This window comes from Dendrobates tinctorius, unplaced genomic scaffold (assembly GCF_039654945.1).
Source record: "Dendrobates tinctorius isolate UK_male_01 unplaced genomic scaffold, ASM3965494v1 ptg000172l, whole genome shotgun sequence".
NCBI classification, from domain to species: domain Eukaryota; kingdom Metazoa; phylum Chordata; class Amphibia; order Anura; family Dendrobatidae; genus Dendrobates; species Dendrobates tinctorius.
The window spans coordinates 910122-925265 of NW_027361839.1; the positions used below are offsets into that span (position 1 = coordinate 910122).

A 15144-nucleotide genomic window follows, 5' to 3' on the forward strand; every position below is an offset into this window, starting at 1 on the left:
TGAATGCTGCAGCCAGGATCATATTCCTCACCAATCGTTACACCGATGCCTCTACCTTGTGCCAGTCATTACACTGGCTACCCATCCACTCCAGAATCCAGTATAAACTTATTACCCTCACCCACAAAGCCCTCCATGACTCAGCACTAGAGTTGAGTGAAACGGGTCGAAAAAATTCAAAAGTCGCCGACTTTTGGCAAAGTCGGGTTTCATGAAACGAAACCCGACCCTAGGATGAGGTCGGCCACGAGGTCGGCGACTTACGCGCCAAAGTCGCGTTTCAAAAGTTTTGCGCTCTTTTTCAGCCAATCAGGATCCACGGACACTGTGGGCAACGTGATGACATAGGCACAGGTCACCACCATCTTTCAGAAGGGCATGCAAGTGATTGGCTTGCTTTGGTGGGCGTCACAGGGGGTATAAAAGGGCGTGCACGCCGACCGCCATCTTACTTCTGCCGATCTTAGTATAGGGAGAGGTTGCTGCTGATTCTGTAGGGAGAGCGTTAGGCAGGGAAGAAGACAAAAAAACTGCTTCTGCTGCTAGCGATTTGGCCTGCACAACACACCAGTCACTGTGTGTGCAGTGCAAGGGGAGGCTATATTGTGGTGTATCAGTGGTGTTGGTTGTTGGGCTGCCTTTTAAGGCTTCCTGACACGCTGGCATTGCTGTTTACCCACTGCTCCGCAAACTGCTTTTTTAAAAGCAATCCAATCTCCCTTATCCTCTCGTCACTTTGGTCACAGGCAGCTGTGCCATCGAGCGTGTCACATAGCGCTCAGATATCAGTGGGCCACACACAATCCACAAGTGTCCAGTGTCCAAAAGTATACGTAGAGATTCAAAATCTCCATTATCCTCTCGTCACTTTGGTCACAGGCAGCTGTGCCATCGAGCGTGTCACATAGCGCTCAGATATCAGTGGGCCGCACACAATCCACAAGTGTCCAGTGTCCAAAAGTGTACGCAGAGATTCAAAATCTCCATTATCCTCTCGTCACTTTGGTCACAGGCAGCTGTGCCATCGAGCGTGTCACATAGCGCTCAGATATCAGTGGGCCGCACACAATCCACAAGTGTCCACTGTCCACAAGTGTGTGCAGAAATTCTAAAACTCCCCTGTCCTATAGACACCTTGTACCTTGTTTTACATTACTATATAGTTTGTTGGATTTTGTCTACATTTCTACCAAAAATGAGGAAGGCTGGTGGAAGAGGCCGTGGAATTGGGCGGGGGTTGGCAGCTGGTAATGATGGTGTTGGTGGTGGATCTGATGGTAGTGGCAAGAGCAAAATAGGACCGAATGCAGGAGGTGCTGACCCTGCGTCATCGTCTGGCTACATAAGGACTCGAACGCTTAGTTTTCTAGGAGTTGGCAAACCGCTTTTAAAGGCAGAGCATCAGGAAAAAGTTTTGTCTTACATTGCTGACTCAGCCTCCAGCTCTATCGCCTCCTCTTCTTCAGTTGTAAAAAGTAAAAGCACTGAGTCGTCATTGGAGGCTCATGTTCATGAACCACACCTTTCCTTGTGTCCTTCACCCCAACCAAGATTGAAGGATGACGCAGGCCATACTACTGATTACTCCATGGAGCTGTTTTCACATACCATGCCTGGATTATCAAGTGAAATGGTGAATTACCCAGGCCAAGATGAATCTGACATGGAGTGCACTGATGCACAGCCGCTGATGGATGATTCTGCTGGTACATTCACTCAGAGCACTACATTGTCCTCGCAGTGTACAGAGCCAGATTCTGACCCTGATGAGACTCAGGTGCCCCTTCCCGCACACTATACCACCATACACGGTGACACAGAGAAAGGTGCACATGACATAGAAGAGGAGGTGATGGATGACCCAGTTGTTGACCCAGATTGCCATCCATTGGGGGAAGAGGGTGCTGCTTCCAATAGCTCAGATGAGGAGCATCCACAGCAGACATCGACATCGCAACAGCTGTTATCTGGCAGGCCCGGAGCACTCCAAAGACAGGTTCCAAACATCAAAAGAGTTGCTGGACAGCTTGTCCAGAGGGTCAAAAGATCACAGCGTGCTAGGCCGCAAAATGTCTGCCAAAGTAGGAAGAGTGCAGTGTGGCTGTTTTTTGAACAAAACCTTGGCCTGATCATGAGGATTATCTGTAAGAAGTGCGCAAAGACCTTTAGCCGAGGGAAAAATCTGAAAAATTTGAATACCAGTTGCATGCTTAGACATTTAACCAGCATGCACTTGCAAGCGTGGACACAACACCAAACCTCAAGTGCCACATGTGCAACTGATCACAATGAAGGTAGTCAGCAACGCTACATTGTTTCCCCCACTGTAAGCCCACCGGTTAGCACAGCAGCAAATGTTGAGGTGTCGTTGCAAGGCCACAGCAGTCAGGGAATCCCACTGTTATATCAACGAAAGACTGATTCTAGGCCATCAGAAAGAACAACAACTCCATCACCATCATCAACCCTCTCTCAGTCCGCCCTGTCCACCGCTACTTCCACCATATGCAGCTCTCAAGTCCAGCTCACCCTCCCAGACACTATGAGTAGGTCAAGAAAGTACTCAGTCTCTCATCTGCGTACACTGGGTTTGAACGCCCACATTGCCAAACTAATCTCGTTTGAGATGATGCCCTTTCGGTTGGTGGAAAGCACAGCTTTCCGCGAACTCATGGCCTATGCAGTACCACGCTATGACCTACCCAGTCGCCACTTCTTCTCTCGCAAAGCCATCCCAGCCCTCCACCATCATGTGAAAGACCGCATTGTCCATGCACTCAAGCAGTCAGTGAGCGGAAAGGTGCACCTCACAACTGATGCATGGTCCAGTCGGCATGGCCAGGGCCGTTACGTGTCCATCACTGCGCAATGGGTTAATGTGGTGGATGCAGGGTCCACAGGGGACAGCGGTGGTGGGACAGTGCTGCCTAGCCCACGGTATAGGAAACAGTTGGCTGTAGGCGTTCGACCCTCCTCCTCCTCCTCCAGAAGCGACAGCTCGTCCACAGAGCGCAGTCGTACGAGCACTCCATCTGCAGCTGCCACTGTTGCACACGATGTGTCCCCCTATCGAGCAGCTAGTGGAAAGCGTCAGCAGGCTGTGTTGCAGATGATGTGTTTGGGTGACAGACACACCACCGAGGTGCTGGCCGAGTACTTGAAGCGACAAACTGAGTCATGGCTGGGCAGTGTACATCTTGAGGCAGGCAAGGTAGTTAGTGATAACGGCCGTAATTTTGTGGCAGCCATAGCCCTTTCAAAACTCAGCCACATACCTTGCTTGGCTCACACCTTGAACCTGGTGGTGCAGTGCTTCCTCAAAAATTATCCGGAGTTAACAGCCCTGCTCCAGAAGGTGCGAAGACTGTGCGCGCACATCCGCCGGTCGCCTGTACACTCCGTTCGTATGCAGAAGCTGCAGCGATTGCTCCACCTTCCCAACCACCGCCTCATTATCGACATTGCAACAAGGTGGAACTCCACCCTGCACATGGTGGAGCGGCTGTGCGAGCAGAGGCAGGCCATAATGCATTTGTGGGAGGATACACGGCCAGGCACTTTGAGAGCAGACATGGAGTTGACAGGCGTGCAGTGGTCGAAGCTGAAAGACCTTTGTAAAGTCCTTCAGTGTTTTGAGGAATGCACACGGCTGGTAAGCGCAGACGACGCCATCCTAAGCATGAGCATCCCACTTATGCGTCTGCTCATGCAAACTTTGACGCACCTTAAGGAGCAGGCGTCTGCAGCCAATGTTGATGAGGAGGAGGGAATCCTTGATGACATTCAGCCATTGTCTGCTCAGGGACTTCTCCTGGACGAGGTGGAGGAAGAAGAGGAGGAGGAGGAGGAGGATGATGGGGATGATTACTTAGGGGAGGAGGATGCATCTCGTGGGGCAAGTGAAAATGTTGGCGTGGCAAGGTCTGGTACAGGGTTTGTGCGTGACTGGAGGGATGTGGATTTGCCAGAAAGTGCTCCTCCACCCAGCACTCGCAGTGCATCATTGACACCGGGAACATTGGCCCACATGTCAGATTATGCCTTGCGGATCCTAAAAAGGGACCCCCGCATTGCCAAAATGATGAACGATGACGACTACTGGTTGGCCAGCATCCTGGATCCACGCTATAAAGGCAAATTACAAAACATCATGCCACAGGAGAACCTTGACCTAATATTGGCTAATAAACAAGCAACTCTGGTAAATCGGTTGCTTGAGGCATTCCCAGCACACAGCAGCGGTGATGGTTCTCACACGAGCCGTACGGGCCGGGGGCAGCTTGGCAGAGGTGTTCGTGGTGCACACAGCAGAAGTGGCGTTGGAGACAGGGGTTTCATGACAATGTTGTGGACTGATTTTTCAAATACCGCTCACACAACTGGTAATACTGCATCGATGGAAAGTGACAGGAGACAGCAGTTGTCAACTATGGTTACAAACTACTTTTCCTCCCATATCGATGTTCTCCCACACAGGTCATTCCCCTTTGACTATTGGGCCGCTAAACTGGACACCTGGCCTGAATTGGCACAATATGCCTTAACTCGCTTGCCCAGCTGCAAGTGTGCTATCGGAAAGAGTCTTCAGTGCAGCTGGATCAATCCTGACAGAAAAAAGGACCCGTCTGTCAACCCAAAATGTGGATGATCTAACCTTCATTAAAATGAACCACGCATGGGTTTCCAAGGATTTTGTCCCACCTTCCCCTGATGACACATAGGGTGACAGAAAAATGGCTTGCTTTGGTCCACCTCTTCCTGGTACTTCACCTATTTCGCCTTTTGCATCAGTTGAATGTCCAACATCAACATATGCCACTTTCTAAAACTCCCTAACTGTGCTGCCTCCCCCCCCATGGCCGGGGTCACCACCTAGCGCACGACACCGTGCGAGTGCCGTTGCCCTGGACAGGTGGGTAGGCCGACTCTTGGGCGCGGGCACTGGCACAGGGTCCCTCATAGTGCAATCAAGTGTCTCTGACGGTGGTGGTGCACACCCGCCGTCAGACACACCGCTGTACTATGAGGGGCCCAGTGCCAGTACCGACGCCCACGAGTGGGCCCCCCTTGCTTGGCCAGGGCCCCAGCATTTGCAATCTTTACCTCTCCCTGCTCCTCCGCTGTGTAATCTGGGCCGTCAAATCCATACTGTGCCTGACACCGTCTGAGCCTGCCTCCTGAGACATATATTTTGAATGTGTACGCTATCCATACATGTTATCCAGGGATACGGTACCCTTTCTAACCTTTGTGCAATGACGTGCAGTCCATACTGGGCCTAACACCGTCTGAGCCTGCCTCATGCTGTATAGACATATATTTTGAATGTGTACGCTATCCATACATGTTATCCGGGGATACGGTACCCCTTCTAACCTTTGTGCAATGACGTGCAATCCATACTGGGCCTAACACCGTCTGAGCCTGCCTCATGCTGTATAGACATATATTTTGAATGTGTACGCTATCCATACATGTTATCCGGGGATACGGTACCCCTTCTAACCTTTGTGCAATGACGTGCAATCCATACTGGGCCTAACACCGTCTGAGCCTGCCTCATGCTGTATAGACATATATTTTGAATGTGTACGCTATCCATACATGTTATCCGAGGATACGGTACCCTTTCTAACCTTTGTGCAATCCATACTGGGCCTAACACCGTCTGAGCCTGCCTCATGCTGTATAGACATATATTTTGAATGTGTACGCTATCCATACATGTTATCCGGGGATACGGTACCCTTTCTAACCTTTGTGCAATCCATACTGGGCCTAACACCGTCTGAGCCTGCCTCATGCTGTATAGACATATATTTTGAATGTGTACGCTATCCATACATGTTATCCAGGGATACGGTACCCTTTCTAACCTTTGTGCAATGACGTGCAGTCCATACTGGGCCTAACACCGTCTGAGCCTGCCTCATGCTGTATAGACATATATTTTGAATGTGTACGCTATCCATACATGTTATCCGGGGATACGGTACCCCTTCTAACCTTTGTGCAATGACGTGCAATCCATACTGGGCCTAACACCGTCTGAGCCTGCCTCATGCTGTATAGACATATATTTTGAATGTGTACGCTATCCATACATGTTATCCGGGGATACGGTACCCCTTCTAACCTTTGTGCAATGACGTGCAATCCATACTGGGCCTAACACCGTCTGAGCCTGCCTCATGCTGTATAGACATATATTTTGAATGTGTACGCTATCCATACATGTTATCCGGGGATACGGTACCCCTTCTAACCTTTGTGCAATGACGTGCAATCCATACTGGGCCTAACACCGTCTGAGCCTGCCTCATGCTGTATAGACATATATTTTGAATGTGTACGCTATCCATACATGTTATCCGGGGATACGGTACCCTTTCTAACCTTTGTGCAATCCATACTGGGCCTAACACCGTCTGAGCCTGCCTCATGCTGTATAGACATATATTTTGAATGTGTACGCTATCCATACATGTTATCTGGGGATACGGTACCCTTTCTAACCTTTGTGCAATCCATACTGGGCCTAACACCGTCTGAGCCTGCCTCCTGATGTATAGACATATATTTTGAATGTGTACGCTATCCATACATGTTATCTGGGGATACGGTACCCTTTCTAACCTTTGTGCAATCACGTGTAATCCATACTGGGCGTGAGAACGGCTGGCGAGCTGTTAAGCAAGCTACAGCACCTGTCCAGACAAGTACAGGGATTCCCTAGCGAGGAGACTTATTTGATTGTTTCTATGTTGGGACAGCAATTTTTGGGGAGCACTATACTCTGGAGAATGATAGATGGGGCCCACCATACACTGGAACATTCCAAAGGTGGACATCAGACACTGGAGAAGCATTTACAGGGCCCATTATACACTAGAGCATTAGAAATGGGGCCCATTATGTTTGGAGCATTATTTGGGCCCATAAGACAGTGGAGCTTCATCCATGGGGACCAACATATACTGTAGCATTATGTGGAGCTCATCATATACTGTTTCAAACATTATATGGGACCAATGATTCTGTATGGAGAAATAGATGGGCCTCGTCATGAGATGTAAAAAGTGAAGTATTTTTCATTGTACTATACCGCTATTTCTCTGCCGTATCGGAGCATGATGAGTTGTGGTATGTGTTAAAGGGGCGCTCTTTCGCCCAGGGCACATGAAAACCTGCAGCCAGCCCCCCCCCACAACTTTAGCCAAATAACCCCCATTTTTCAGTGCGTAACTTGTATTATGAAGTTAATTAAGGTTGACAAGCTTAAGTAAGAAGAATTGATGCTTTTGGCATTCAAATGGGCACTGTTGGTGTGTTTCCTGTCCTCCTCTCACTGCCGACTTTTATTCCCCATTGACTTACATTGGGTTTCGTGTTTCGGGACGACCCCGACTTTTCCCTATAATCGGACGATCTTGCTCGACCCGACTTTTGGAAAAGTCGGGTTTCACGAAACGAAATGCGACCCTAAAAAACCAAAAGTCGCTCAACTTTACTCAGCACCACCCTACATCTCCTCCCTCATCTCAGTCTACAACTCTACCCGTGCCCTCCATGGCTCAGCACCACCCTGCATCTCCTCCCTTGTTTCAGTATACCACCCTACCCGTGCCTCTGTTCTGCTAATGACCTGAGGTTAACATCCTCAATAATCAGAACCTCCCACTCCCGTCTCCAAGACTTTTCACGTGCTGCGCCAATTCTTTGGAAAGCACTATCCAGGAAAATTTGATTAATCCCCACAGTTTTAAGCGTGCCCTAAAAACGCATTTCTTCAGACTGGCCTACCGCCTCACCGCATTAACTTAACTAACCCTGTGTGGCCCATTCAATATTCTTACCATAACCAGGTTCCTTGCATCATGTTCTCACACGCTTTATGCATTTAATAGCCCTCTGTGCCTGTACTGTTATATATTCTGTCTGATAACCGGTTCATGCAGCATCACATGAACACCGGATTCTTATATCAGGGCTGATCCGAACAATCAGGGCAACTGTTACCACCCACCTTTCGTGTCTCCCTCTTTCCTCATAGACTGTAAGCTTGCGAGCAGGGCCCTCATTCCTCTTGGTATTTGTTATAATCTACTGTATGTGATTATTGCTATGCTGTAATGTCTATTGTCTGTACAAGTCCCCTCCGAAATGTAAAGTGCTGCGGAATATGTCGGCGCTATAGAAATAACATTTATTATTATTATTGTAAAATGGGAGCGCGGCATTGTAACAGGGCGACGAGAGCGCGGTATTATAACAGGGCGACGAGAGCGCGGCATTGTAACAGGGCGACGAGAGCGCGGCATTGTAACAGGGCGACGAGAGTGCGGCATTGTGACATGGCGACGAGAGCGCGGCATTGTAACAGGGCGACGAGAGCGCGGCATTGTAACAGGGCGACGAGAGCGCGGCATTGTGACATGGCGACGAGAGTGCGGCATTGTGACATGGCGACGAGAGCGCGGCATTGTGACATGGCGACGAGAGCGCGGCATTGTAACAGGGCGACGAGAGCGCGGCATTGTAACAGGGCGACGAGAGCGCGGCATTGTAACAGGGCGACGAGAGTGCGGCATTGTGACATGGCGACGAGAGCGCGGCATTGTAACAGGGCGACGAGAGCGCGGCATTGTAACAGGGCGACGAGAGCGCGGCATTGTGACATGGCGACGAGAGTGCGGCATTGTGACATGGCGACGAGAGCGCGGCATTGTGACATGGCGACGAGAGCGCGGCATTGTAACAGGGCGACGAGAGTGCGGCATTGTGACATGGCGACGAGAGCGCGGCATTGTAACAGGGCGACGAGAGCGCGGCATTGTAACAGGGCGACGAGAGCGCGGCATTGTGACATGGCGACGAGAGCGCGGCATTGTAACAGGGCGACGAGAGCGCGGCATTGTGACAGGGCGACGAGAGCGCGGCATTGTGACATGGCGACGAGAGCGCGGCATTGTGACATGGCGACGAGAGCGCGGCATTGTGACAGGGCGACGAGAGCGCGGCATTGTGACAGGGCGACGAGAGCGCGGCATTGTGACATGGCGACGAGAGCGCGGCATTGTGACAGGGCGACGAGAGCGCGGCATTGTGACAGGGCGACGAGAGCGCGGCATTGTGACAGGGCGACGAGAGCGCGGCATTGTGACATGGCGACGAGAGCGCGGCATTGTGACAGGGCGACGAGAGCGCGGCATTGTAACAGGGCGACGAGAGCGCGGCATTGTAACAGGGCGACGAGAGCGCGGCATTGTAACAGGGCGACGAGAGCGCGGCATTGTAACAGGGCGACGAGAGCGCGGCATTGTGACAGGGCGACGAGAGCGCGGCATTGTGACATGGCGACGAGAGCGCGGCATTGTGACATGGCGACGAGAGCGCGGCATTGTGACAGGGCGACGAGAGCGCGGCATTGTGACATGGCGACGAGAGCGCGGCATTGTGACAGGGCGACGAGAGCGCGGCATTGTGACAGGGCGACGAGAGCGCGGCATTGTGACATGGCGACGAGAGCGCGGCATTGTGACAGGGCGACGAGAGCGCGGCATTGTGACAGGGCGACGAGAGCGCGGCATTGTGACAGGGCGACGAGAGCGCGGCATTGTGACAGGGCGACGAGAGCGCGGCATTGTGACAGGGCGACGAGAGCGCGGCATTGTGACAGGGCGACGAGAGCGCGGCATTGTGACAGGGCGACGAGAGCGCGGCATTGTGACAGGGCGACGAGAGCGCGGCATTGATATCAGTGAGTCCCTGTGTAATGCTTCAGTTTTCCTGTGGGGGAGCTGTAGGGGAATTGAGCACGTTCCCCCTCAGATTATTGAGGGTCCCGGCAGCAGGACCCTGATTTATGGTAAGCAGCGGAGAGCTCCTTTATGGGGTAGATACTGATCTGCCTGATTTATAATAGAAGCCAGTGAGTACCCCCCCTCATAATCATGTCTCCTGCAGGACGTCGGGGGGAAGGAGACCCCCAGGGCCGACCTCAGAGACATTCAGAAGACGCAGAGAAGATCTCTGAGCGACTGGTGTTATTCTGAGCACTTTGAGCCGGCTGTCCTCATACAGGTAGAGTACCGGACCGGCACCAGGACCCGGCCCATTGTACGGCACAAAGACGCCAACATCGGGGCACGTCGTCCTCCCGATCTGCTGCCTGTCACCGCGGTGGCACCAAGGACGCCGGACAGATGAGCGGTGCTTATGGCGATGTATGGAGGCTGTGCCATCATCCCGTGCAGACACCTGTCAGATCATTGCCGCTGTGCAGGACATTAACCTTTACCCCCCCGAGACCAGGCCAGACCCCTCCTGTGTGCGCTGGTAACTGCTGGTGTCTGCTGCAGGTCATACATGAAGCTCTACAGTCGTACAGGTGCATGGACGCCTATCACCACACCCAGGACAATTCACTGCTGCTCCTTCTGCACAATCCCATGGACGCTTTCCGGCAAAGCCAGGAGTCCTGGGACATGGCCCTGCACTCCAACGTCAGCTTCAGGTCAGCACGGAGCCCCCAAACTACCCTACATCCATCTGCCCCGAGCTGTGAGCGCATCTCTGTGCTCCTCTCCGTGACATTACAGCAAGGGGAAGCGGTGGATGGTGGAGATCACCGGACGAGACGTCACTGATCTGCAAATTGTGAACAAATGGAGACATGATCACATCCTCCTGATTCTCCAGTCCAGAGTCTGAGCCTCGTGCAGAAATCCCGGCACCTCCGGCCTCGACTGCTGTCACTGAGGTCATTAATGGTCGTCTGAGGAAGGTTCTGCCGCTGATTGTACAAATCATCAGGATCTGCTGCCGCCAGCTCCTGTGTAATCACTAACCACTGATGTCCCCGCTGCCGGCAGCTCCTGTGTAATCACCAACCAATGACGTCCCTACTGCCGGCAGCTCCTGTGTAATCACCAACCAATGACGTCCCCGCTGCCGGCAGCTCCTGTGTAATCACCAACCACTGATGTCCCCGCTGCCGGCAGCTCCTGTGTAATCACCAACCACTGATGTCCCCGCTGCCAGCAGCTCCTGTGTAATCACCAACCACTGATGTCCCCGCTGCCAGCAGCTCCTGTGTAATCACCAACCAAGGACGTCCCCGCTGCCGGCAGCTCCTGTGTAATCACCAACCACTGATGTCCCCGCTGCCGGCAGCTCCTGTGTAATCACCAACCACTGATGTCCCCGCTGCCGGCTGCTCCTGTGTAATAACCAACCACTGATGTCCCCGCTGCCGGCTGCTCCTGTGTAATCACCAACCACTGATGTCCCCGCTGCCAGCAGCTCCTGTGTAATCACCAACCAAGGACGTCCCCGCTGCCGGCAGCTCCTGTGTAATCACCAACCAAGGACGTCCCCAATGTGCTTGTTGGAGATGGAGATTCTGCGCTGCAGCCTTGGGAGCAGGTTCAAGACACGTTGGTGACTTACAGTAGTGTGAGGAACATGCGGCCTCGCGATGTTGGGATTTCTGCACAAAGCTCCAACTCCGCAGTGGAGACACCCCATCACTGTATTCTTCATACATCCCCCCCATCACTGTATTCTTCATACATCCCCCCCATCACTGTATTCTTCATACATCCCCCCCATCACTGTATTCTTCATACATCCCCCATCACTGTGTTCTCCTTACATCCCCCCATCACTGTATTCTTCATACATCCCCCCATCACTGTGTCCTCCATACATCCCCATCACTGTGTCCTCCATACATCCCCCCCATTACTGTGTTCTCCTTACATCCCCCCCATCACTGTGTTCTCCTTACATCCCCCCCATCACTGTGTTCTCCTTACATCCCCCATCACTGTGTTCTCCTTACATCCCCCATCACTGTGTTCTCCTTACATCCCCCATCACTGTATTCTTCATACATCCCCCCATCACTGTATTCTTCATACATCCCCCCCATTACTGTGTTCTCCTTACATCCCCTCCATCACTGTGTTCTCCTTACATCCCCCCCATCACTGTGTTCTCCTTACATCCCCCCCATCACTGTGTTCTCCTTACATCCCCCCATCACTGTGTCCTCCTTACATCCCCCCCATCACTGTGTTCTCCTTACATCCCCCCCATCACTGTGTTCTCCTTACATCCCCCCCATCACTGTGTTCTCCTTACATCCCCCCCATCACTGTGTTCTCCTTACATCCCCCCCATCACTGTGTTCTCCTTACATCCCCCATCACTGTATTCTTCATACATCCCCCCCATCACTGTATTCTTCATACATCCCCCCCATCACTGTGTTCTCCTTACATCCCCCATCACTGTATTCTTCATACATCCCCCATCACTGTGTTCTCCTTACATCCCCCATCACTGTGTTCTCCTTATATCCCCCATCACTGTGTTCTCCTTACATCCCCCATCACTGTGTTCTCCTTACATCCCCCATCACTGTGTTGTCCTTACATCCCCCATCACTGTGTTCTCCTTACATCCCCCATCACTGTGTTCTCCTTACATCCCCCCCATCACTGTGTTCTCCTTACATCCCCCATCACTGTGTTCTCCTTACATCCCCCATCACTGTATTCTTCATACATCCCCCCCATCACTGTGTTCTCCTTACATCCCCCCATCACTGTGTTCTCCTTACATCCCCCATCACTGTGTCCTCCATACATCCCCCATCACTGTGTTCTCCTTACATCCCCCATCACTGTGTTCTCCTTACATCCCCCATCACTGTGTTCTCCTTACATCCCCCATCACTGTGTTCTCCTTACATCCCCCCCATCACTGTGTCCTCCATACATCCCCCATCACTGTGTTCTCCTTACATCCCCCCCATCACTGTATTCTTCATACATCCCCCCCATCACTGTATTCTTCATACATCCCCCATCACTGTGTTCTCCTTACATCCCCCATCACTGTGTTCTCCTTACATCCCCCATCACTGTGTTCTCCTTACATCCCCCATCACTGTGTTGTCCTTACATCCCCCATCACTGTGTTGTCCTTACATCCCCCATCACTGTGTTGTCCTTACATCCCCCATCACTGTGTTCTCCTTACATCCCCCCCATCACTGTGTTCTCCTTACATCCCCCATCACTGTGTTCTCCTTACATCCCCCATCACTGTGTTCTCCTTACATCCCCATCACTGTGTTCTCCTTACATCCCCCCCATCACTGTGTTCTCCTTACATCCCCCATCACTGTGTTCTCCTTACATCCCCCATCACTGTGTTCTCCTTACATCCCCCATCACTGTGTTCTCCTTACATCCCCATCACTGTGTTCTCCTTACATCCCCCCCATCACTGTGTTCTCCTTACATCCCCCATCACTGTGTTCTCCTTACATCCCCCCCATCACTGTGTTCTCCTTACATCCCCCATCACTGTGTTCTCCTTACATCCCCCATCACTGTGTTGTCCTTACATCCCCCATCACTGTGTTCTCCTTACATCCCCCATCACTGTGTTCTCCTTACATCCCCCATCACTGTGTTCTCCTTACATCCCCCATCACTGTGTTCTCCTTACATCCCCCCCATCACTGTGTTCTCCTTACATCCCCCCCATCACTGTGTTGTCCTTACATCCCCCATCACTGTGTTGTCCTTACATCCCCCATCACTGTGTTCTCCTTACATCCCCATCACTGTGTTCTCCTTACATCCCCCCCATCACTGTGTTCTCCTTACATCCCCCATCACTGTGTTCTCCTTACATCCCCCATCACTGTGTTCTCCTTACATCCCCCATCACTGTGTTCTCCTTACATCCCCCATCACTGTGTTCTCCTTACATCCCCCATCACTGTGTTGTCCTTACATCCCCCATCACTGTGTTGTCCTTACATCCCCCATCACTGTGTTGTCCTTACATCCCCCATCACTGTGTTCTCCTTACATCCCCCATCACTGTGTTCTCCTTACATCCCCCATCACTGTGTTCTCCTTACATCCCCCCCATCACTGTGTCCTCCATACATCCCCCATCACTGTGTTCTCCTTACATCCCCCCCATCACTGTATTCTTCATACATCCCCCCCATCACTGTATTCTTCATACATCCCCCATCACTGTGTTCTCCTTACATCCCCCATCACTGTGTTCTCCTTACATCCCCCATCACTGTGTTGTCCTTACATCCCCCATCACTGTGTTGTCCTTACATCCCCCATCACTGTGTTCTCCTTACATCCCCCCCATCACTGTGTTCTCCTTACATCCCCCATCACTGTGTTCTCCTTACATCCCCCATCACTGTGTTCTCCTTACATCCCCATCACTGTGTTCTCCTTACATCCCCCCCATCACTGTGTTCTCCTTACATCCCCCATCACTGTGTTCTCCTTACATCCCCCATCACTGTGTTCTCCTTACATCCCCCATCACTGTGTTCTCCTTACATCCCCATCACTGTGTTCTCCTTACATCCCCCCCATCACTGTGTTCTCCTTACATCCCCCATCACTGTGTTCTCCTTACATCCCCCCATCACTGTGTTCTCCTTACATCCCCCATCACTGTGTTCTCCTTACATCCCCCATCACTGTGTTCTCCTTACATCCCCCATCACTGTGTTCTCCTTACATCCCCCATCACTGTGTTCTCCTTACATCCCCCATCACTGTGTTCTCCTTACATCCCCCATCACTGTGCTCTAGTCTTCATTCTTCTTCTCATAGCCTTCTCCTTTGTGATACATGTGGCTGCTTCCTTCATACATTCGCCTGATGTATCTTCTTCTTCTCTGTCTCCCGGTCACATTTCTTTCCTGCCTTCTCCTACAGAAACTACCTGGAGCTTGTGGCCGATTCCATCTCTCATTGGGTTCAAGAGGAAGAATCAAAATATCAAGAAGGAAAAGCAGAAAGAGAATTAGAAGCTCTGAGTCGAGCGCAAGCCTCGGAGGACAAGGACCCTGCTGCCAGAGACCTCTCCCCCAATAAGAAGAAGACCCGGAAATCTGTCTCCCCAAAGAAATCAAGAAGTGCGTGCAGCCGGGATGACGCCGTCTGGGGGAAGGAAGGGGGTTCAGTGCTTTACCATATTGATGCCATAATTTCCCTCGGGATCAATATAGTGTATCGTATCTCTGTATGAGCGCCTGCGCCTCCCCGATGTCCTCATCAGTCGTAATCTTTACCGAAACGT

The 15144-nt window shown here is 51.7% G+C and overlaps 1 protein-coding gene across 2 annotated transcripts in view; it reads left to right on the forward strand.

Annotated features, from left to right (window-relative positions):
• Positions 1 to 15144, forward strand: part of SPAG17 (sperm associated antigen 17) — a 346460-nt gene that overhangs the window by 298448 nt on the left and 32868 nt on the right. For both annotated transcript variants that reach the window (XM_073551016.1, XM_073551017.1), the window contains exons 16-18: positions 9967 to 10083; positions 10362 to 10516; positions 14781 to 14980. In XM_073551016.1, coding sequence (XP_073407117.1) covers positions 9967 to 10083; positions 10362 to 10516; positions 14781 to 14980 — 472 coding nt within the window. The remainder of the gene's footprint in view (positions 1 to 9966; positions 10084 to 10361; positions 10517 to 14780; positions 14981 to 15144) is intronic.